General features: G+C 39.0%; 1 protein-coding gene across 1 annotated transcript in view; it reads right to left on the reverse strand.

The window, feature by feature from the left end:
- Nucleotides 1–25152, reverse strand: part of LOC126481676 (F-actin-monooxygenase Mical) — a 561514-nt gene that overhangs the window by 212951 nt on the left and 323411 nt on the right. The window contains exons 5-11 of the mRNA XM_050105609.1: nucleotides 24324–24425; nucleotides 23547–23754; nucleotides 20477–20593; nucleotides 18425–18526; nucleotides 17139–17395; nucleotides 7131–7388; nucleotides 6247–6589 (exon numbers count right to left, since the gene is read on the reverse strand). Of these exons, the coding sequence (XP_049961566.1) occupies nucleotides 6247–6589; nucleotides 7131–7388; nucleotides 17139–17395; nucleotides 18425–18526; nucleotides 20477–20593; nucleotides 23547–23754; nucleotides 24324–24425 (1387 nt within the window). The remainder of the gene's footprint in view (nucleotides 1–6246; nucleotides 6590–7130; nucleotides 7389–17138; nucleotides 17396–18424; nucleotides 18527–20476; nucleotides 20594–23546; nucleotides 23755–24323; nucleotides 24426–25152) is intronic.

Below are 25152 nucleotides of genomic sequence, written 5' to 3' on the forward strand. Positions count from 1 at the left end.
GTTATTCACAATACATATTTCGGAATGTCATACCATCATCATTAGCTGGATTTATTTCTATTAACAGCGCATTAACAATTTGTACATTTGATTTTGTGTGGGCAACATGTGGCACTGTCTTTCAATAGTCACAGCCACTTTTATAGTCACACTTAAATTGCACACACTTTTTTTTCTGTAAGTGGTTTGTTATTTCTTAGGAAATACATTTTAGAAGAGCTTAAAAATGCCATTTTCATCTTGTGAGCAAATAAAAATTATTTAAAGCCCAGTCAACATACAATTTAATTTACACATAACTTACAGATTATGCAAGTTGCACAATGCCTTTAATTACAAATGCAGGGACACAGATACAAATGCTGAGATGCTGTTTAGCAATCTCCCCCCCCCCTCCCCCCTTGTCATGGTCTGTTTCCATGAGTAAAACCAGTTGCACGGACCTGGTGACATGTCTTCTACCAGAAGTGACAAGGATGGCTGTGCATAGGACTTCATCTCAGCCTTCTTTACAGCTCCTGCACTCTTGCCTCCTTCCAAATGATTTGTATGAAAACTGCTTCTAGCAGAAGGATGGCATCACCTGTTCGAATTCTCCCCAGTCTTCTATCTGGGCATTTGACTTGGTGTAAATTAATCAAGAGCGTACAATATTTTTCCTTCCAGTGCTTCCAGAAATCTTCTACTATTTAGTGAAGGAGTCTAAAATCTCTCATCAAGTTTGTTATATTTGGGGGCTTGGATGCTGTTGACTATTTTGTGAGTCTCTCCCCACAAGGAAGTGTGCCAGTGAGAGAATTTTGGCTTCATTTTGAGTGGCTGACCTCAAATCGAGGGCGACTTTAGTATTTATGACCAGTCTGTAGCCCTTCTTTTTCCATGCTGGAGCATCCAAGTACTTTTTGAAGATATAGTTTGATTGAATTGACCATCCTCTCCCAACATCCTCCTCACCAAGCCCACGTGGTGCTGTAAGCCTCCATGTTATGCCTTTTGCACAAAACATTGGTGGTCTTAACTGCAGTGGTGGCCATACACAGTTTTGTTACCTCCTTGTTGGCTGCATGGAATTTTTGGGCATTGTCTTGGTATATGGAGTGTGGAATGCCACATCTGTAAATATATCTCAGTAGTGCCAACAAAAATTGACCTGTTGTTGAACTGTGGATTAGCTCTAGGTGAAAGGCTCTACACAAGTGAACAGTGTAATATAGCGTTTGGTTGTAATACTTATTGCTTAGGAGTACAAGGCCCCTGCAGAATTTGATTCCAATGACTTAGAAGGGTCTGCGTGATGTTATACAGTCGGCTAGCAGTGGAGCTCCTGTTTCTTGACCGGCAATGTCGCACGCTATTTTACACAGAAGGCAGCGATGAATAACCTCCTTTATGGTGTGACAGGTGTGTAGTATCCAGGAGAAGAAATGAAGCTCTGAAAACACAATTCTGAACCCAATATGATATAAATGAATGTATGTAGAATTAAAAGCCTCTTCAAGTGATGATTTCTTTCAAGAATAAGCAAATGTCTTACTTCAATGGTTAATTTTGCATAATGCAGATGACCATCTAGACATGTCCACACCCCAAAAAAAGGATTGAGCACTTTATTTTCAACTCACTGGGTAGCAGCATATTTTACTTGAAAGCTTATTTGATGAAAAAATAAAAGCCATTGTTTCTGCACAGGCTGATCAAATAATGTCAAGAAGCTGTCATGTCTTCTGCTATAAATCCATCCCTTGTCAGTAAGATTCCTTTGCAGTTGGATATGTGAGCAGTGACTTGCAGCAGTTTCCAGTAGGAACTAAACCTATCAAGGGCTATGGTGTGTCTATAAGGAAGACCTGTGGATCCAGGTGCGAGTTTTTAGTTTGCCAGTAAATAAAATGGTCTGTCATTGAATTTAGGTAATTTCATATCATAGTGAATGGTTACAATTATGATCCACTGAACATGCAGATAATTAAACTAAACTACACAATGCCAACCCACCCTCCATTTGTTTGTTTTTTTGTCAGGGTGCAATAGTGTCCATAATGCAGAAATGACTAACTGAAAGAGAGTGAATATGTGATCAGTAAAACCAACACCCATGTGCACCCCCTTCATACACTTACACAGGATATTCATTTCCTGACTACATTTACATCTACATACATACTCTGCAAGTCACTGTATGATGGATGTATCTTACACCACTACTAGTAATTTCCTTTTCTGTTCCACTTGCAAATAGAGTGAGGGAAAAATGAATGTCTATATGCCTTCCCCTGAGGCCTAATTTTGCTTATCTTATCATCATGGTCCTTACTTGAAGTGTACGTTGGTAACAGTAGAATCATTCTGCAACCAGCTTCAAACGTCACTTCTCTAAATTTTCTCAATAGTATTTTGGAAAAAAAATGTTGTCTTCACTCCATAAATTCCAATTTTTAAGTTCAAACATCTTAACAATACTTGTGTGTTAATTGAAGCCACAGGTAACAAATCTAGCAGCATGTCTTTGAACTACTTTCACATCTTTCTTGAACTCGACCTGGTGGGGATTCCGAACACTCAAGCAGTACTCAAGAAGAATCACTCTAGAGTTCCATATGCAGTCTCCTTTGTGGATGAGCTCTGCTTTCCTAAAATTCTGCCAGTAAACCAAAGTCGACCATTCAGCTTCTCTACTACCATCTTTACATTATCATCCTTACATGCTTGTTTCATTTCATATCACTTTGCAATGCTACATCCAGATATTAAATTGAAGTGGCTGAGTCAAGCATCACATTAATAATGTTGTTTTCAACAGTAAAAAGATTGTTCTTTCCCACTCATCTGTATCAACTTCCATTTTTCTTCATTAAGAGCAAGCTGTTGTTCATCATACCAACTGGAAATTTAGTCTAAGTCATCTTGTATCATTCTACAGTCACTCAATGACACCTTTTGCTACACCACAGGGCCATCAGCAAACTGTCACAGATTGCTGCTAGCCCTGATGGAAAAGTGTTTGTGGTTGCCTATGGAACAATGATTCTACCTAGGCATGCATTTCTTCATTGAAATCAAATCAATGGCTACATATGTCTTTTTTTTCGGGGTCCCAAAAGTATGGAAATCACAGGGGGAGAGATCAGGAATTTATGGAGGATATTTAAGGGCTTCCCAGCAAAACTTTTGCAGCACAGTCGAAACAACAGGCATGGCATCTACAGGAAACTCAAGATTATCTTTTTCTTTGATTGCAAGGATTTAATTTCCAGAACATACAGCATCATAATTAAAGCACAGCGGTACATAGATACTTTGAAAAAACTGAAGTGTGCTATCAACTCCAAACGGCCAGAAATGTTGATGGACAGCATCACTCTGTTGCAGGATAATGCCTGCCCATATATTGCCAAGGATGTTTCAACTATGCTGCAGGAGTTTTGCTTGGAAGTCCTCAAATATAGTCCCGATCTCTCACCAAGTGATTTCCACATTTTTGGAGCCCTGAAGAAAGACAATTTTGGCCATCAATTTGCTCTGGACAAAGAAGTGCACACCTCGGTACAATCATGGTTCTGTAGGCAACTCCAAACATTTTTCTCTGAATGCATGGACCATCATCCCCCACAGTGGAATAAATGTATTAACACTTATGGTGATTACTTTTGATCTAACAGACTGTTTGCCTACCCTTTTTTTTTCTTTTCTTTTTTTCCCATCTGACTGCCACTTACAGAATCACTGTGCCACTGTTGCATTATTCTTTTCATTACATCAGTCAATACGCGATTCTATGAACACTTCTGTTTAGTAAAGCTGTGTGTTTATTAGTACAACTAATATCTCTTTCTCTCTCTCTGTCTGTCTGTCTGTTGTCTGTGACACACATACACAAACACAAACACACACACACACACACACACACACACACACACACACACACACACACACACACACACACACACACAAGCGCGCGCACAAAATTATATTGCACATGCAAAGGATACATAATCTGTAAAGCATATTTATGAGAGTTACAAATCAATATATACATGTAATGAGTTCAATTTACTTAGGCCATGCTGATTATCTTATTACGACATATCATGCCTTTTCACTATTATTATTTTTCTACTAGGGTGCAATACTTCATTTTAAAAATTACATACCCTTCACTGTTGACCACAAGTGATGACACCAACAGAACAGGCAAATAAATAAATTAATCATCTATAATGTAACAACTTAAATCTAGAGTTATTTCAGATTCATTGTAAAACTAAGCATAAGGCAAATGCATATCAGTTCCGTACTAATTTATCCTTAGCCTATATGGGTAATGAAATATAAAAAATGCTGTAGTGTTGTTGAATAACAACATGAATTAGGATAGATTGCTACAAAACAGGTGCATTTAAAAGTAAACTAAACTATCAGTCAGTCATCTTCCAGATTTAGAAAAAACACAGATGGCCACAGTCGACTCTGGATGCTGAGGCTTCATTGCCCAGAGATGGCTACATATGTCTTTTTTTTCGGGGTCCCAAAAGTATGGAAATCACAGGGGGAGAGATCAGGAATTTATGGAGGATATTTAAGGGCTTCCCAGCAAAACTTTTGCAGCACAGTCGAAACAACTCTGTCTACTTTTATATGTTTTATATGTACCCTGTTCGCCACTCAACACCTCTTCTATGTGGCATGTAGCAATCTAGCCCAACTCACATTGTTTATTATACCATTCCGGACATTCCACTGTTTATAAAGTCTTCTTGAATTTTACAACTTTCACTAATCTCTCAATCAGTGCCCACAAATTAAACTTCATTAATAACAAATAATATATTTACAATTGTATTCTGGAACCTGGCATGTACAGACAGGAAGACAAAAATACAGGTGTTGAAACATATACTGAGGAAGAAAAAATGTCACCAGAAACTGCCAAGCTTAATATGGGCACATGCACAGATATAAAAAAATGTATAATATTATCACACAACCATTTCAGGCTTCTCGAATACATACAAGAAGAAGAGAGAATACCTGCCAGTGGGAACAGAAACTGGCTAATAAAGAAGCTCACATGTGAACAGAAAATGAGGCTATCAGAGTCTCATAGGAAACTCTTACAAATTTAAGAGCATGAATATGAAGGACAAATAACAATAAATATGAATAACTTAACTGGCATAGAAAATATTCTCTCTTTTAGATTTTTGTGTCCCAAGAACACCATGTATAAAAAAACGTGCATTGAAAAACAACTACGCAGTTGCCTGACAGTATGATGCAAAATTTATACTTTGCATGATGTGACTGGATGTCACATTTTCTCTATGCCCATTCATCCTTGTCAAATATTTTGCACTCATCTGGCATATGAGGAACACTGAAATGTATTTGTGTGACTGATGAAATTACACAGTAAAGTTAGAACATGGTGGCCAAGTTTCCTACATAAAACTGCTCAAGAAATAGGTAGTGTACACAGATTTGTACCAGAAATCACTAAATCATAGGGATCCATGTTATAAGTTAAATTCATGAGTCAGGCATGCAGTTCACAAAGAAATCAGAATAATGTGGAACTTCCATAAAATGAATAAGAATGCACAGAAAAGTAATGTGAGTGATTGCAAAACAAGATAGATAACCTTCTTGACTGATTGAGAGAGTTGAAAATATCTGAAAAAATAATATTCTGTCTCAAACTGAATATGATGACACCAAAGGAATGCAGAATGGGCACAATTATGTAAAATGATTGACAAACAGAAAAGTTATCTTTCTTCTTAAATATGTTGCAAACTACTCTTATGGAAAAACAAAAGTTATTTAAAATATGTAGCACATGGAGAAACAATAGAAACATAGATACTGCAGTAATGAAACCATTTATTTCTAATGCATAACCTCACTGCATTTGTTCTTGTACAACAGTCAATATCGTCATACAGTCAGTGACTATTCATATTTATGTCATGCAACAAATGTGTGGGCCATAAAACTGGAAAACTCCTCACACACCCTTTGAATTACAAAGAACAAGAAAGTAACATATTAGTGCTAACCCCTTAGAAATTTTTAAAATTAGATTTTTTTTTAGAGAAATCAAAATTTCTGCAGGTTTAAAATGCATATTACATTCGAAATTCCAAAATCAGAAGTACAAGAATTAATAATTAACTTTTTCTAAACTGAAGTTATAAACAGAATTATAATGAGACACTAATGAGTTGATATATAATATTGAATACCCACCTTTTCTCCTCCTCTTCTTAGGAAGATCATGTTCAGTAGCATTGTATGACAACTGTTCAAGAGAAGTAGGATCATCTGTGTCATACAGTCCTCGCACCTGTATGGGAAGCACAGCTCGGGTGTTGAGATTTGGGTACCGTGTATGGGGATCCAAAGTGTAGTTCGCAAAATCGCGTTGTAAATTTTCAGGTGTTGTTTGTCCTAGTAACCGATAAATAGATTCACGTTCTGCTATAACTTCTAGTGGAGTTAAGTGGCCACTTCCCCAGCTGCGAACAGCCCAACATGCATCCATGGAGCTCAAGAAACCACGTGCACAGCCTGATCCTGTTGGCCAAAAGGGCTGGAAGAAAGAATTAAAAATTATCTTCTTCTTCTTCTCTCTCTCTCTCTCTCTCTCTCTCTCTCTCTCTCACACACACACACACACACACACACAAAACAACAAGACACATATTATTGTCTTGCAGTACTCTATACGACTATTAAAAGGAAAACAATAGACTTCATGACTTCAGTCCTCACAATGCATAGAGAAATGTTAGCCTTGTAGAATTAACACTGTACCTGTTTAAATATTAAGCAAACAGATGTAGATAAGAAGCAGTGGCTTAAATAGAGGATGAAGCACCCCCCCCCCCCCTCCTCCCTAAAAAGTGTCATTTCTATTAATTGTGTAACATGTTTCTTTTTCACTATAAATAGTGTACAGCAAAATATCGTTAATGATTGTTAATTTTTATAAGCTCTACAGTAACAGTTCCTAATGGTTTTTTCTCTTCATTAACTTAGATGTATCTGACATCACCAGAAACACTTTTTTGTGTTGGGTTCCAAACAGGTATGTGGGCGAATTAATGACATTAGTATTTACTAGTATTTACCTCCAAGAGACTATCCCCAACAAGTATTTGGAGCAATCTGTGCCCCCGTCTCTCAATCACTCTGCTTGCATTTTCTGCAGCAAACATTGAAGTGAAGTCAAACATAGCAACATCTGGCTGCCCATAATGGTTGAGTGCAAATTCTAGTTGCGGCAATCTGTAGTTAGTCGAAAAATCAGCAGCCTGTCGAGCATACTCCTGAAGAGCATCCTTATTTACATTTTCTACAGCAAGTAGTTTTGCAGTCTCAGCATAGTCCTATAAGAAAGTATGATGGAATTTAAAAAAGCAAGAATTATCTTTGCTTAATTGATGTAACTCTTTAAAACATGTGAAATATATGATCAAAAAATTTTCATGAACATTTAAGTGCTACTGGAAGATTATCTGAGATCTCAACTAATAACACAAAAATGTGTCATCAGTTGAATATGATATTTCTGCAGCAGATTGTTTAATAAAATTCAAATGGGAAAATTTTTGTGACTACATAAAAGAGAAATTGATGCAATTTTCTGCTCTACGGAGATGCACATTACAGCATTTTTTTATATAAAAAATAATACTAATAGATTAAATTCTGAAAATATTACCAGGGAGAAATAATTTTCAAAATTAAAGTTGTTGTTGTTGTGGTCTTCAGTCCAGAGACTGGTTTGATGCAGCTCTCCATGCTACTCTATCCTGTGCAAGCTTTTTCATCTCCCAGTACCTACTGCAACCTACATCCTTCTGAATCTGCTTAGTGTATTCATCTCTTGGTCTCCCTCTATGATTTTTACCCTCCACGCTGCCCTCCAATACTAAATTGGTGATCCCTTGATGCCTCAGAACTGATCCCTTCTTCTGGTCAAGTTGTGCCACAAACTTCTCTTCTCCCCAATCCTATTCAATACTTCCTCATTAGTTATGTGATCTACCCATCTAATCTTCAGCATTCTTCTGTAGCACCACATTTCGAAAGCTTCTATTCTCTTCTTGTCCAAACTATTTATCGTCCATGTTTCACTTCCATACATGGCTACACTCCATACGAATACTTTCAGAAATGACTTCCTGACACTTAAATCAATACTGGATGTTAACAAATTTCTCTTCTTCAGAAACGCTTTCCTTGCCATTGCCAGCCTACATTTTATATCCTCTCTACTTCGACCATCATCAGCTATTTTGCTCCCCAAATAGCAAAACTCCTTTACTACTTTAAGTGCCTCATTTCCTAATCTAATTCCCTCAGCATCACCCGACTTAATTAGACTACATTCCATTATCCTTGTTTTGCTTTTGTTAAAATTAAAGTAACAGTAATTAAACTAAATATCTTTCAAAGTATCAAATGTTATGTGCAAGACATACTAGCAATTCGAAAAACAAGTGAACGATATATTTCTGAAACTTGGTAACACTTCTCTCCAAATGGACACTGATCCAAGGGTAAGCCAATTTGAATCCATGTGGCAAAAACTCTTCTTTGCCACTATCTGGCTGGCAAGGGGAGGAGAAGTGGTGGCATAAGGCTCCTGATCACCAAACACTGCCCTGGTTTAAATAACAAACCTCTCTGCATTATGTTATGAAGTGAGGACATGTGATGCTGAACCATCCATCACATGGGGACGTTAAGCTTGGAAGCCTCCTTAGTGCTTTTCTCAAGGAGTAGGCTACGTACTGGCATTCTCCCTTTATCATCATCATCATCCCACACACACACACACACACACACACACACACACACACAAAAATTCCTAGCTTGGCAGCTTCTGATTTAAATCCATTCGGAGACTGAACAACAAGTTTTTCATATGCTGTTCAGCTGCAGAAACAAAATCACACTGACAGGGTTGCCACAAGTTACCCCAAGTGAAATTCTCTGATATTTTTCTGATTTCCAGACATGTTTTAGCATTTTTTCCTGACAAATTTTGAGATTGATTGATTAATTGAGAGGGTTTATGGGGCCAAATGGCAAGATAATCAGTCCCGTGATTCCAAAGTTACAAGTTACTCAAAGAAGAAAGAGGATCAGCTAAAAGTGGATGGATCCAGTAAGGGGAGTCAAATTATAAAACAAGGAAGTTAAAACACACACAGTAAAAGGATAAAAGGTTAGACAAAATCTAAAAACTGGAAAAAAAAGAGTGATCTTTCCACTAGGGAGTGGTCATGGGATCTCAGCCTGAGAAAATGTGAAGAGAGGCTCTAACTACAACCAACCTGCCTCTGCTCCAGGAGTAAAGCAAAACCTTATATCTGGAAATAACCACTTTCACAGAGGAAGCTGAGGATCAGTTCAACCATCTATGAATTGTCAGCTAATATTACAATTAAGATAGACCATACTTAGCACGAAGGGGACATTCTACCAATATGTGGGATATTGTCAGTCTGGCTCCACAACCATATTGTGGTGGTAGTTGGTTACACAGGAGGACACAACTGGTGAGCCTGGTACAACCAATGCGTAGACGGCATAAAGCAGTGAACTCCTCCTGAGAGGAGCCGAAGGAAGAGCACCAAAGCACAGCAGTGGACAACTTCCGACAGGAGCAGAATTGAAGCGCACCAAAGCGCAGCAGTCTCCTTCATTGTGCAGAGTTTATTACTGAGAAAAGTGGTGCATCAGATGCCATTCCACTTTTGGGCAAAGACAGATTTCACATCAACCTGCATATCCGCAGCTGGAGTCACGAAAGGAAATGGAGCATGAGTATCAGCTTATCTAGCCAAACTGTCAGCCTGTTCATTTCCTGGGATACACACATGACTTGGGACTCAGAGAAAGCCAACAGAGCATGTGGCACAGCCAATGAACGAGAGGAGGTCATGGACAGCAGAGACCAAAAGATGACAAGAGTAGCCGGCTGCTCAATGAGTCAGTACATGTTAAAACGCTGTGGAGGGAGGCCTGAGTAACACAGGCACCGACTCCATGGGGTCTGAGAGGGCCCGAGCCCCCCCAATAATTTAAGAAAATTATTAGTTATATTATGCTTTGTAAAATCACAAAATTATGTTGAAAATTTTTATTTTCCTTGTTTGACGATAGTTACCCTCTAAAATACATTCAGTAATGAGTTAAAACGGTGTTTTGCATACCTGGCGGACCTCATATCCAACAATAATAATAATTATGGTAGTAAGTGAGTTAACTGAAAATGAGTGGTGGGAATCATGATAGTGTTACAGTGCTGCGGGCACACTTAGAATTTGTCCCAGTGCGCGAACCTTAGGGTAAAGTCTGGCACTGGCAGGCCAGTGCTGTGGCCATGGCGACGTCAAAAGGACTGGAGCAGAAGCATCTGGAACCCACCGCTTTTTTGTTTCGAGACATTACAACGCTGCGGCTATATAAAGCCCACTCTGCTGTCGCCATTATTCAGTGTGGACAGTTTCATTCAGTGCATGCTGCAGACGTGTTTAGTATTCTGCCTTTAGTGTCTAGTGGACTATTTTATATGACTATATTTTATTCATTTACTTTAGACTCTTAGTGTATCGGGAATTAAGTTTGCATTGGATAAATTTGTTACCAAAACGGCACGCTTGGAAGTTGACGATACTGCAAGTCAACCTCCAACAACTATTGTGTCATCAATTGCTTCGTTGTCTTCAGGCGAGGACCGTTAACAGCCGAAACCTGGACAATCCAGTAAGGGAAGATCATTTCAGAAGTCTTGGTTTATCAAACATACATGGCTAGAATATGAAGCATCAACCGAAAAAGTTTTTTGCAAAACCTGCAATGAGGCAGATGCTAAAAATCTATTACAATTTTCTTCAAAAAAAGAAGATGCATTTACTTCCGTAGGGTTTTCTAACTGCAAAAAAGATTTGGAAAAATTCCATATTCATGAAAATACATTTACGCATAAAGAAGGTGTTCTGAAACTAAATTATACCACTAACTGAAGTGTCACCTCCCAATTGAATGAACAGTTAGATAGTGATATGAAGAAAGGCCGTCGTTTAGCTCTTGAGACAATTTTTACTACTGTGCAATTTCTATGCCGACAAGGACTAGCAATTGGAGGGCACAAAGATGTAAACTCAAATTTTTTTCAGTTGTTGGAACTCCGAAAGAATGACATTTTTCATCTAAAATTTAGGAAATTTCCTGGGGCAAGACCCCCAATATAGGCCTCCCAATATTTTTTATGTCGGCTCCCCTGCTCAGTAACAAAATGGAGGGCCCTTGTAACTGCCAGCTGCTCTGCTGTAAACACACTACATGATTCTGGCAATGTTCTAATCCAGCAGGAGACATGAAAGTGTATCCTGCTTTATCTATCATCTTAGAATCATCACTGCAGAAGATTGTAACACCCTGGAACTCTGGAAGGATGGAATGTGCTAAATGCTGGAAGATCATATGGGTAACAGAGATCTTAGGACTCTGGAATATGTCAGTCCTAGTCCGTGGTCTGGGCACCATTCAAGGGGGGTGTGAGAGGAAATATATGGGGCACATTTCAGTGAATGGAGATGGAGACCTCGACAGAGGGAAGTGAGACGCCTTCCAACTGTCAATCCCACACATGGTCAATGATCAGCAGGGAGCCGTCCCTCGCTTGCAAAGAGGACAGGGTACACGAGATGGTCAGGGAATCTGTGAGTTGGCTTCATCATATCTGTAGAGAGAGAATCCTCTCTTCTGTGGGGAAACTGTCAAGGGGCTAGGGGAAGAGTTGCACGATCTGCATCCCAAGATGTGTGGGCCACGAGGCAGAGAGCATTAAGCTTCCGCATTTCCGCATACATGTGGCCTTCAGGTGGTGAATATGGGCAGCCACGTCAGCTTTTCATTTTAAAAAAAGGCCTAAGAAACGGGACTGTGCTGTAACATCTTGGAGCTGGTCGCCTAAATAAAGTTCTGGATCAGGGTGTATTATGAATTGACGACAAAAATGCATAACTAGCATTTTGGAGGGAGAAAACTGGAAGCCATGGGAGACAGCCCACGCAGAGGTCCGTTGGATGGCCGCTTGGAACTGGCACTCACCAGACGCTACCGAGTGGGAGCTGCACCAGATGCAAAAATTGTCAACATACAACACTGCGGTAATCTTAGGGCCAACTGAGGTTACAAGTCCATTGATCGCTATGAGGAAGAGTGCAACACTTAATACAGAACCCTGTGGGATACCATTCTCCTGAATCCAAAGGTTGCTGAGTGAAGTGCCAACTGAAACCCAGAAGAGCTGGTGGGATAAAAAATCGTGAATAAAAATCAAAATGGGGCTGCAAAAGCCCTGGTCATAGAGAGTAACTCAAATGCAGTGGTGCCAAGCCATATCATATCATATGCCTTATGTAGGTCAAACAAGACCATAACAAGGTGCCGACAGTTAGTAAAAGTCAGTCAGATTGCAGTTTCAAACCTCAGTAAATGGTCAGTTGGAGATCATCCTTCCCAGAAGTCCCACTGATACGGGGACAAAAGTCACCGAGATTCAAGTACCCAATAAAATCTGAAGTAACCATCCTCTCAAGCAGTTTACAAAGTACATTCATAAGGCTAATTGGGCAGTAGCTGTCAAGAGACATTGGGTTCTTTCCAGGCTTAAGGATTGGGATAACTATACTGTCTCACCACTGTGAGGGGAAGGCACCTGTGAGCAAAATGTGCTTGAAGACCCTGAGTAGATATTGCCTCTGTGTAATGTCCAAGTGTTAAATCATCTGGTTGTGGATGGAATCTGGGCCTGGGGCCATGTCATATGAAGAGGTAAGAGCCTGCAAGAATTCCCATTCAGTGAAGAGTTCATTACAGGGTTTGGCTTGCTGGGTGTTGAAACACAAGGGGGGTCTGTTCAACTCTGTTTTTCTGCTGGAGAAAGGTGGCAGGATAGAAGAGGACGCTGATGATGTCTCAAAGTGTGTCATGAGGTGTTCTGCATGGACCAATGGATCAGAAGACACAGCACCTTGGAGAATAAGCCCCTGGACAGTTAACTGCCACTTGTGGCCCAGAAGGCTACAGAGCTTGGAGCAAAGCTGCGATGAAAGCCATATGTCCCCAGGGAGGAAACATAGTGCTCACAGCAGTCCTTTTCACTCCGCTTAATAAGGTAATGAGCCTTAGCAAGGAGATGCTTCAAAGCAAGGGGGTTGGTCTGTCAAGGATGTCATTTAAATTGTTGCACCACCTGTTGGCAGTCCTGGACAGCAACTGCCATGTCCTTGGTCCACCATGGTACTGGCCAATGATGAGGGGGAAAGCAGTGACAACAGCATGAAGAGTAGTGGCAGAAATACCCTGCACGATCACATCAATGTAGTTTGAGAGAGAGGTGCCACAGTGCACAGCAGACATATATAAAGGCCAGTTGGCTCTGCGGAATGCCAAACGTGGGGACCTGTCTGCCTGGCAGCAGCAGGGAAATCATTGGAAAGTGGTACCTGTCACAAAGATCATCAAGGGGTGACCGATGTAGGCAACCCATGAGAGCAGGGTAGGAGATTGTGAGATCAAGAGCAGTAAAAGTTCCATGAGTGGCACTGCAGTGGGTAGGGGAACTGTCATTGAGGAGACACAAAACAGAGTCTGTAGTAAGTTGGTCAAGTAGAAGACCACTACCCAATGAAGTGGCACTCACCCCACAGGGGGTGATGTGCAAGGAGGAGGTATGGTCGCAGGAGTTGCTGTATTAAGGTAGACAGTTCAACATAAGGAAGTGGCCTTCCCAGAGGGAGGTAGACATAGCAAACGGTGATTGCTGCAGCCTTCTGCACTCTAACTGCTTTCCTTCTAGGTTGATATGAAGGGGGATCCAGTCACTAATGGTGTTGGTGGGAACCAAAGTGCAGACCCCTCCACACGCTCTCCCGGGTCCGGCATGGTTCTAATAGAACGCTCAACAACATGAAACTTTAGAGAGCGGTCATTACGAAGTGAGTTTCCTTAAGAGCATGACAGAATGAAGAGTAGGAGGAAACAAGGCATTGTATTTCCAGGAGTTGGCAATAATATCTGTTGCAATTATACTGGATTATCATGTGGTGAGAGTCCAGATGAAACATAAAGGAGCTGAAGGGAGGTCAATTGGTCGGTGGTCTTCATCAATGAGGATGGGATGACATCCATAAAAACTGAGTTCGATTCGGGATGAAGTCAAAAGATGAAGCCCTGTGGGAAGCCGGCGAAGCCTCTTCCTTTGACTTGCGCTGCTTCTTCTTGAACAGGTGACAGTCAGGAATGTACAGAGTGTGAGTGGCTTTGGGGACCTTGGAGTGCGGGTCTCTCCTCTGGCCCAAGGATGCAAGCTTTCTGTCCTGAGAATGCCAGGGAGGGGTGTTCCAAGATGGAGCACCATCCTTTGCAGAAGCCAGAGAAGAGGACGTTTTCCTTGGCCGAGGAGGAGGAGGAGGAGGAGGAGGAGGAAGGGATGGGAGCCGCCGAGGGTGAGGAAACAAAAGGGGGTGGGATGGGGTTAGGGATGAGAAAGTGAAGGCGTAATTGAGACATAGGTAGAGGAGAGATTTACAGGGTGAAGTCTATTAAATTTCTTCTGGGCTTCAAAGTAGCTGAGACGGTCAACGGTCTTTATTTCCTGAACTGTTTTTTCCCTTCATGTACACTGGGCACTCCGTTGATTCGGGAGAATGAGACCTGAGCAGTTTACACAGTTAGGCAGAGAGTTGCAAGTACTCCCCACATGAAAAGAGCAGCCACAGTCACCACAGATGGGAATGACATCACATCGCGAGGACATGGGACAGAACTTGGGGCAGTGGAAGCAACGCACCTATACACCATTACCTTGACCGTTTCAGGCAGGGGATCCTACTCAAATGCCATGATGAAAGTGCCAGTGTCTCTACGATGGTCCTTAGGGCCTTTCTGTACATGCCAGACAAAAAGAATGCCATGTCATTCCAAATTAGCTGTAAGTTGATCATCAAACTCGAGGAGAAGGTTCCTACAGAAAATTACATCGTGTGTCATACTGAGTGCCTTGTGAGGAGTAATAGCTATGGGGTTGTCTCCTAAATGGACACAGGCACAGGCACAGATGGAGGCTGGCTGGCTGGCAGAAGTTGTCTTTATAATGAGAAAGCCAGAGCTTATCTTGCATAATGACTCAACTGAACTGAACTTGTCCTGAGTATGTTCCACAAAGAAAATGGTTTTGGTGGTGGAAAAAGTCTCCCTGTCAGTGCTGGTAGAAACCAGAAACTGTGAAAAGGGCCTCACCCCCAAGCCGGAAAGTCTGGCTCTCCTCCCAGGGTGTACCCTAGGAGGGTAAGGCTGGAAAGGCAGAAACAGGAACCGAGACAGAACTACGTTAAGGAAGAGACAAGACCGCAGTAGAGATGTCAGAGAGTACCAAATGTCCACTCTGGTACCATCCACTCCGAACAGGGGCTCACCTTGTGGGCACCATCCAGCCACAGCAATGGCCGCCTGGCAGGACGATCATTGCCGGGAGTTCTGATGCCCCAAAAAGATGGGCAACCACTCATAGGCTTGCACGAGGCATTCACAGCACAGGTACCAGCAGAGTGATCCCTGTGTTATCGGGGGTCTCAGCCAGATCGGTACATGACAGCCCCACCACATGGACTGGCTACTGAGCTGGTGACCTAGCAAGGAGGCGAAAGGGCTTTGGCAGGAAGGGAGGGGAAGGGGAAAAGGGAGAGGGAGAGGAAGAGGGCGAGGGGGAGAAGGAGAGGGAGAGGGAGAGGAAGAGGAAGAGGGTGAGGGGGAGAAGGAGAGGGAGAGGGAGAGGGAGAGGGAGAGGAAGAGGAAGAGGGCGAGGGGGAGAAGGAGAGGAGTCCACGCCAAAGAGTCTAGGGAGGGAGTTCTTCCCCATCTGGCTCGCACCACAGATTTCAAATTTAAAGATGGACGTCAAACACCTGAGGGGGATCAAAAAAGAAAAGTGGAAAAGGAGTAGCAAAAGCAACCAACTAAAGCCACAAGCCGAAGCAATGTCATGAGGATAGCCAGGCCGACATAAAGAACCCCAAGAGAAGGAATGGAAGGGGGCAAAGGGAAAGGAAGGAGGTCAGGGAAAGAGATGGAAGGGGAAGGGAAAGCAGCCCAGAAAAGAATAAACGTTGCAGTAGCTCAGGGACCTAACTAACCTAAGGACATCACACACATCCATGCCCGAGGCAGGATGGAGAAAGGAAGTCAAATGTTATATACGTTTCATTAAGACCACAGATGTTATTTTATTTCAATAAAACGAAACACATTTAGTGACAAAAATACATTTCATTGGGATCACAAGACAGATTGAAAATATCTTCACTGATTTCAGATACAACAGCAGAAAAAAGTAGGCCTCTTGAAAGAAGAGTTGTGTAAACCAACACTCCAGATGACTGCCAATAAAATGTTGGTTCTACTATGTTTGTTATTGTTGGTTATTGCCCACTGTGTTATGTCTATTATTTTACAGGTATTGTGTGGTTTTTCTTTCACGAGATATGTGAGTATTTAGTGTATAAACTGCCAGTGACTGCCACTATTTTCTTCCTCTTATCAATAATACATTCTAATATATAAATTACTTTCAAAGTGCCAAAATGTGCTAGAATAAGTAAAATGTCTATAAAATGCCTCACTGTACAATGTTCTTGCAGTGAGACAGTTGTAATGTCTGAAATCCATTACCCGTGGCCTCTGGCCTGAGGAGGAGGCAAAAATTGGATTTTTCCAGTGTTTTTGAAATTTCCCTGATTTCCTTGACGTGTTTTAAATTCCCTGATATTCCCCGATTCCCAGAACTTGGGGCAACCCTGACTGATATTGTCATGCACTGACTTGGAAGGAAATTAAACTAAAATGTGGACTGGTTTCATTCCAGTAACTGATTTTCTTGTTCGACTAAGAAATTTGTCATAAATGTAATATAATACTTACAACATCATCTTTATACTTGCAACATATCACATTTTATTCATTAATTATTGAGTTACAATCTCGATGAATGATTTATCTGTTTGTGATTATGATTTTAAAACAAAAAAACCATAACAGAAAATAAATTGACAACTTACATTTAAAATAACCCCTTTATCTATCAGGCTTTGTTTCTTTGCTGTCATAACAAAATAATGTGTTTCATCTTTATAATAAACAATATTTTCTAAATCTATCCCAGTTTCAGCATATAGGTCTTTGAAGAATTTTTGATTAAAAATGAAAGCAACACCACTGATTTCTTCCACTTGTGCTTCAGCTTCCGAATGCCGATTGATGAAATTTGCAGTAATAGCAATTGCAAGCTTTCCTCTAAACTCTTTTCTTTTGAACCCTGCAAGAAAAAAAAGATGAGTTATAGTAAAGGAATAAGATGAACATGGCAAACAATTTTATTCTTTTCAGCTGCACAGAATGTATACATCTAATGTTGAATGTAAAATCACATAGTATATTTTCTGTAGAAATCTCATATTTATTTCAACATAGGAGACTTTGCTAAAAGCTAATATTTATAATGAAAAACAACAACTCTATTAATCTGAAATTTCATTCTAAAGGCTGTTGTTAAAATATTCAGATCATACTCACTTATGTACAGCTTTCACCACAATGGCATAACTCACAAAAAAAAAAGACAATGGAGATTTTAAAGAAAATAAAAGAAACTGATAATTTGTATAGAAAGGAGAATTCAGATCAGAAAACTATAAAATTACAAAGAGACACAATAGCTGAGAGATGAAATTCCAGAACTGCTGGTGGACACATTTAAAAGTGAAAAATGTTTTCATAGCTTTTAGTTCTACCTCAGGTAAAAAAGTTACTAAGTTGATAGGGATTAGAAAGAAACAGCATGTCACTAAAACTGCAGGATGAGAAAAATCCATGCCCTCACAACATGTGGGCCCCTCTCATCCTGGGGTTTGAATGATCTGCCATTTCTTCTTCCTCAAATTGTCTCTCTTTCTACCATGAGGGAGGAACTAATTGTTGTGAAAGCTAGGATTTGGGTTTTCAATTATGAGTGTGTCTATCAACAGTAGCAGATTTTGTCTTCTGAAAGTAAGTACTGACAACCTATTCTGCCTCTTGTAACTTCATAAATCTGAAAATTAGTCATATAAAGTCAGCAAGCTATGAGTACTATTTCAGTCAACAATTTGAAACGGGTGTTTCTATTTTACAAATATGGGATATCAATTTTTAACCAAAGAATATTTTGGACAGCTTATGGATTCATTTGATACATTTTATGAATAAAAGGATGCTCTGGATTCAAAGCACCAACAATCGGAGTCCCAACCAGAAATCCATGCTTGGAACAACTGTAATATTGTAGTCAATGAATCAAGAAATTTACCATCCAGAGTGTTCCTTTTGCCATCAGCTCCAATTAAGACATCAAATTCATACTGAGAAACTGGGTGGTCAGGAGGGGTCACATTTGCTCGCCAGCCTGTTCCTGTGAATATCATAGACAATTTAGCTACCTCAAAACAGGTAAATTTTAATTTCTTAAATAATTTCAGTATCCATTCATCATTCAATAAGTAATAGAAATACAAAAACACAAAGCTTTCAACAGATGTATTAGTTTCTTGTATTAGTGTTACAGTAACGGTCACTGCAAATATTGGCTCAAATTGCAAACACACTCTAAATTAAGCTGTACTTTGTACAGCACAATTAATTTCATGATTTTGCAATTAAATAATGATACAAAACAGTTGACATGTCATAGACAGCAGACTGAGAGTTCTACCTAAATGTTCCTTCTCTCCTTTATCTGGGTGGTGAACTTAGTTTCCACAGATAATGAATTTGTTAGCTTTTGTATGTACGTTTACAGGTATGCCTCAATCTGCAACCTGAGATATGTAGGCACCATTATGTCTTCACTTGGTTACAGTTCATAATAGAACATTTCTAATTTTATTATTTAGAATTTCTTACAGCCTGTGATATTATTTGTCATTTCCCTACAAATAAACCTTCAACCATGAAAACTACTTATGTAATAAATTTAAAGTATAAAAGAAGCAGCTGCTTCATCAGAGAGAGCTAACATTTCCACAAAGTGAACATTTTTAGCAATGTAACTATGACAAGAAAAGCAAAATATTAGAACAAATATAAGAGATGGAGAGCAATTCAACATAAAATTATCCAAAATCAGTAGTTGTTACAAATTACTTCTGTACACTTTGTTAAGAATTGACTATAATTCACTTTCTGGGTTCTATATGAAAACCTGGTGCAATAACTAATACAAAAAACCTTAAGATAAACAACTGATTAGTAATGCACTCACTTACTTCAGTTATAATCGATTATGACCATATGTTTTATCCCCTGTAAACCAAACACAACAATAATTATTTCAATGTTGCTACATGGAACAGAGACCTTCAGTGCCACAAGAGCAGACAATTAGAATTTATAAAATTTTGAATGAAAACTCTTGGTAAAAACATTTGAACCTGGGCCAAATGTGAATGGCTGTATCAGGAAGCTCCAAGAACTGTATGAAATGATGTAACAACCTATGATGGTGCACAAAATGAAGGTGGGAAGATATGTGACTCCCATGATGGGAAACATGCAAAACAAAGCTTTGCTGGTGGGAAGGTCCACAGCAATACACTCATTTGGTAACTCTTCAAATCACTGGATGAAATAATGAAAGCCCGAAGACATCAAGATACTGAAGACGTTTGTGATAATCATTACTAAAAGCAGGTTGTGAAGCCTGCATTGAATCTTCCAAGATCAATACCCCATTTGGATATAGTAATGTGTTCTTAAACACAATTAAATAAACTTAAAAGTCACTACATCCACAAAAACTGCTCTATATTTCATTTCAACAGCTTAATAGTTGTGTACACTTTTCTCTTGTCATTCCTCTACCATCGCCACTTTCAGAAATGCAGTTAAGGTAAAATATTTCTGTTTACGAATAAAATATGCTATTCCCACTTTTCTTACAGGGGCAAATGCAAAATATACATAAATGATCAGCAAACACACCGTTGATGAACTATTACCGATGATGAACTATTACCGATGATGAACTATTACCGATGATGAACTATTACTGTTGATGAACTATTACCGTTGATGAACTATTACCGATGATGAACTATTACCGATGATGAACTATTACTGTTGATGAACTATTACCGTTGATGAACTATTACCGTTGATGAACTATTACCGTTGATGAACTATTACCGTTGATGAACTATTACCGTTGATGAACTATTATTGTTGATGAACTATTATCACAATTAACTACTGATAAATTAATTATGTGTAACATGACATAGCAATCTGCTCCACACCAGTATCTAGCAAATAAATGAAAACAATTAAGAATGAACAAAAAATATATGAAATAGTTATATATTACGTTCAATGGATTGATCTTCAGGTGGCTCCACAAGGCCTTCAAATCCAACACCTTCATGAACTTCGACACCAAGTATCAGAGCTACTTTCAGCAAAATAAACTGTAGCTGCCGTATACCTGCACAAAGTAACACAGTGTCTCAGCAGACTATAAAACTTTCTTATCCCAAAAACAAAAGAGAAACTGTCTGAATCCAGTGTACTCAATTACTTAATATTTATTTCTGAAAAATTCTTACAGTTATACATGAAATGAATCCTAACTGGAGCCTCTCGGCTTTTAAGAAACAATACACAGATTAATTCGAGGTTGTAGTATTTAAAACAATACTTATCATAAAGCCATACAATAAGATGCAAACACTCATTAACATGTCTGTTAAAACGAATATGTCTGATAATGTGTGTGACTAATTCAACAATGGAAAACCTGAATGGAATACAAACAATGGAGTGAATAAATATAACCCAATTCATAAATGAGGCACTGATTGGCTATAAGATGCATAAGCATTACACGCTGCATCTACACCTCCACTCTGCAAAAACCACCATGAGATGCATGGCAGAGGATATGTCCCACTGTACAAATTATTAGTATTTCTTCCTGATCTGTTCACATATGGAGGATGTGAAGAATGATTCTTCGAATGCCTCTGTGCATGCAGTAATTATTTTAATTTTATCCTCATGATCCCTATGCAAGTTATACATATGGGGGTTGCAGTATAATCCTAGGGTACCCATTTAATGTCCATTCTTGAAACTTCGATAACAGACTTTCCTGGGATAGTTTCCATCTACCTTCAGGAGTCTCCCAGTTCAGTTCCTTCAGTACCTCTGTGACACTCTCCCATGGATTAAACAAACCTGTGACCATTTGTGCTGCTCTTCTCTGTATACATTCAATATCCCCTGTTAATCCTATCTGGTATGGGTCCTGCCCACTTTAAAAATATTCTCAAACCAGTCACATGAGTTATTTGTCAGCAATCTCTTTTGTAGATTGATTGCACTTCCCCAGTATTCTACCAATAAACTGAAGTCTACCACCTTGAGAGAGAGAGAGAGAGAGAGAGAGAGAGAGAGAGAGAGAGAGAGAACATGAAAGAGGTACAAGCTTGTGTAGTACTGAAACCTGAAGCAAACCCACAATAATGCTGTTACATATTATTCAAAAATGCAAATCCTTTAGATTTCTCAGAACTATTGAAAGACATCCCTCCCAAATAAGACCAACTATATAACTGATGTAAGAGCAATAATTTCATCATCCTCTCTGTAGCTGGATGCTTTATGTCTGTTGTGATGACACTAAGTGGTTATTTATTTATTCATCCATAGAGCATTTACTACAATAGTACTGGACATGTCAGACACATTACAGGAATAGTATATACATATATAAAACACTAACAATGTAGAATAGGAGTAAGTGAAGATATGGTAGTAAATCAGCCATGGCCTAATCAATGGAACCACTCTAGCATTCAACTTAGCAAGTTTGGACCATGGAAAACCCAGATCAGGATTAAGATATTGAATGACTTAAGTGACTGCCTGATACCTTAATCTACAATTCCTGCAATAGGTATACAATTCTGTAAGTCCAGCAGATCGTCCTCTTTCTGCTCAAACATCCAGAATATTCAAGTTGAATTCTTCTGCCTTTTAACATCCATACCATACATGCTTCCCAAAATTAACAAAATTTAACCCACACAAATCACACAATGTAGCTGATTACAGACACCCACAGCCTACGTCTGCAGTCTATCTTTTTATAATAAACACAAAGCACCTACAATAATCATATCCTTGGATTCTCATTATTTATGCCTCATTCCTAAATACTAACATTCCATATGTCCAATCAACTTCACACCTACTACACCATTCCTTACACATACAGCTCACTGAACTCTTGCCAACCACATCTACTTCTCCTTTGAGAGAATGATACACAAATAAAACTGGGACAAAACCAAGGGCAGTTAGATGAGTCACTAAAATGAATTCTTTCTCGCCAACTAATATTTTAATAACTCTCATCTGCTTCAGATCCTCAAATCACATCTTTGTTATGTAATTGCAGGACATGTATCAGCCCCACAGCAAGTACTTCATGACCATCACCCAACTGTCAGCTGGTCACCCTCGTCATCAGCCAATGATAAACTGTGACCAAGAGCATCTTTCATCACTAAATACAACATATCTGCCATAAAACAACCTTTGGGTCCTACAACTGCCTAATCTCAATGTCCACCTGTCCCTACACTACAACTTCCTCTATCTTTGTTTCATTTCTGTTCTTACACGTTTTCAGACTTCACAGTAAATAAAATTGTTATTTTCATTACAGTTTATGAAAAAATGTTACACTGATTAATTCAAATGATGTACAAACAAACAAATAATATCTTATACAAAATAGAAATCACAAATAATACTGAGCAGGCAAATACGTGAAAGTAATTACACACAACAATCTGTTTTCAGGAAGTATCATTATTCTCATTTGTATGAGAATAGTGTATCAGAAAATGAAAGTAGAAATGAAAATAACAAAGGCCTTGCATTCTATGTCAGAATGTATCATCAAAAATAGTTATGAGAGGAAAATAAAATATGAGCTTGCTGTCAAATAATAACATGGTACATCGATGAAACTAGTAATTTTAGAAAATATAATGTAATTGGATAGATAAAAAACCTACTCACCAAGTGGCTGCAGGAGAACACACATATTAAGGTATTTAAATTTGCAAGCTTTTGGAGCCAGTGGCTCCTTTTGGTTGAAGAGTTTTCCTTTTCCTTCACCCCTTTCCCATCCCCTTCAACCCTTCTGACAGAGGAAGAAGCCTCTGGTTCCGAAAGCTTGCAGATTTTAATACCTCTATACATGCATTCTCCTGCCACCGTTTGGTGAGTGGATTTTTTTAATTATCCATTATCATGGTATCTATATATTATATCATCACAATCACCATACTTTCTTGTGCATACATCATTCCTATCATTTATTTTATGATATAAACACAAGTTAAACATCAAAACTGTATACTTACTTATGTGATCAATAGACCCAGCACAAAACTTCCCAAAAAATTTCTTAGCCCCTAGAGCTCTGAGATCATGGATGACAAAAGGCCACAGGTGAAGAACGTTGTGCCGTGTTATTCGATCTCTTTTTTCGACAACTACAACTTTTGCACCTAATAACTGTGCTTCAATTGCTGTCCTAAGACCACAGGGACCTGCCCCAATGATCAGTACCTGTAATACAAAGTTAAGTTCATCAAACATAAAAGAAAATATGTGAAGATTTAAGTTAGCCATATTTTTTAGTGTAATGCATTTCTTTCTATTCAAAACTGAAGAGTCAATTAAAATGTCAGGGAAATTAAATAATTTTATTTGTTCTTTATAAGAAAAAATACTGTCATTTTTTCCCAATTCTTTGCTTCCACTGCCACAAAAATAAATAGTGATTTTTAAGAAAGTTATTTGGCCTTACTATTTTGGATGTAGTAAATTTAATTTCGCCAACACAGGCAGTGATGGAGGGAGATTCAAAGGGAGGAGAAAGGGATCTTCTACTTTCATATTATTAACTGGTCTTCTACTTTCATATTATTAACTGGTCTTCTACTTTCATATTATTAACTCACGTTACATTTTAGGTGAGAAAATTATATAATTTCAAAATGAGCAAACGTTTAGAAGGTAGACAGTTATTAGTACATAAACCATTATAAAAAATAGTAACAGAACTAGTGTCGTATCTTGCTAATATACTATATAAAGCACCACAGAATTTATGGAGCACCATAACTGGTACTAACCCTTGAGTTTGGACTAGCTTTCCCTCGATTGTAGCATTTATGACTCGCTCGTTTGTCGAATTTTGCCCATAGTGCCTGAGCCTTCCAGGAACGTAGCTTGGACTGAAATGCATTAACAACACTTGTAACATATCATAAATATTGTCATCTGCAATTATATATGAAAACAGCACCACTGACAATGGTGACATTAAGAACAACAAAGGCATCAGACTTACCCAAAGCATAAATTTTAGCAACCACCGCCATTCTGCCAAACAGTTATTTTTATTTACTGCAGAACAGTGCTCTTCTACTACATGTCACAACTGACAGAATTTTTTCTGTTTATGCAATCCTACCTTCAATCACCTACATAATTTGATACAGACTCTTTTAAATCTGTACCTCTCTGTAGACCCCCCTCTCTTTATCACCTCCCTTCATAAAACTGCTCCAGCTTTATTTCTCTTTTGCTTCATCCCCCTCACTCCTCCTTTATACAAATCTTGTTTATTCTCTGACTTGCAGTTTATTTTTCTGGAATACCCTTCTGCAGCTATCAAGAGTATTTCTTAGTGTTTAGTTTCAAATTTACATGCTTTTAAATACTTTTTTGATCTCTCCATCTCTACTGTCCCATTTTTCTATTATTCAGCCTAGCTTCATTTGCACAGTCTCTTAACTTATTAATCAATTCCTCTGCCAATATGTAATCACATTTTTGATAAACTCATGATACATATTCCTTCATCACATTATACTCTGATGTATTTCAGCTATTCTCCCTTTTTTTTTATCCGTAACAATTGTACACAATGGTTCTGTCTCAACAAACGACTGAGTTTAG

The sequence above is a fragment of the Schistocerca serialis genome, chromosome 5, assembly GCF_023864345.2.
Source record: "Schistocerca serialis cubense isolate TAMUIC-IGC-003099 chromosome 5, iqSchSeri2.2, whole genome shotgun sequence".
Lineage (NCBI taxonomy): Eukaryota > Metazoa > Arthropoda > Insecta > Orthoptera > Acrididae > Schistocerca > Schistocerca serialis.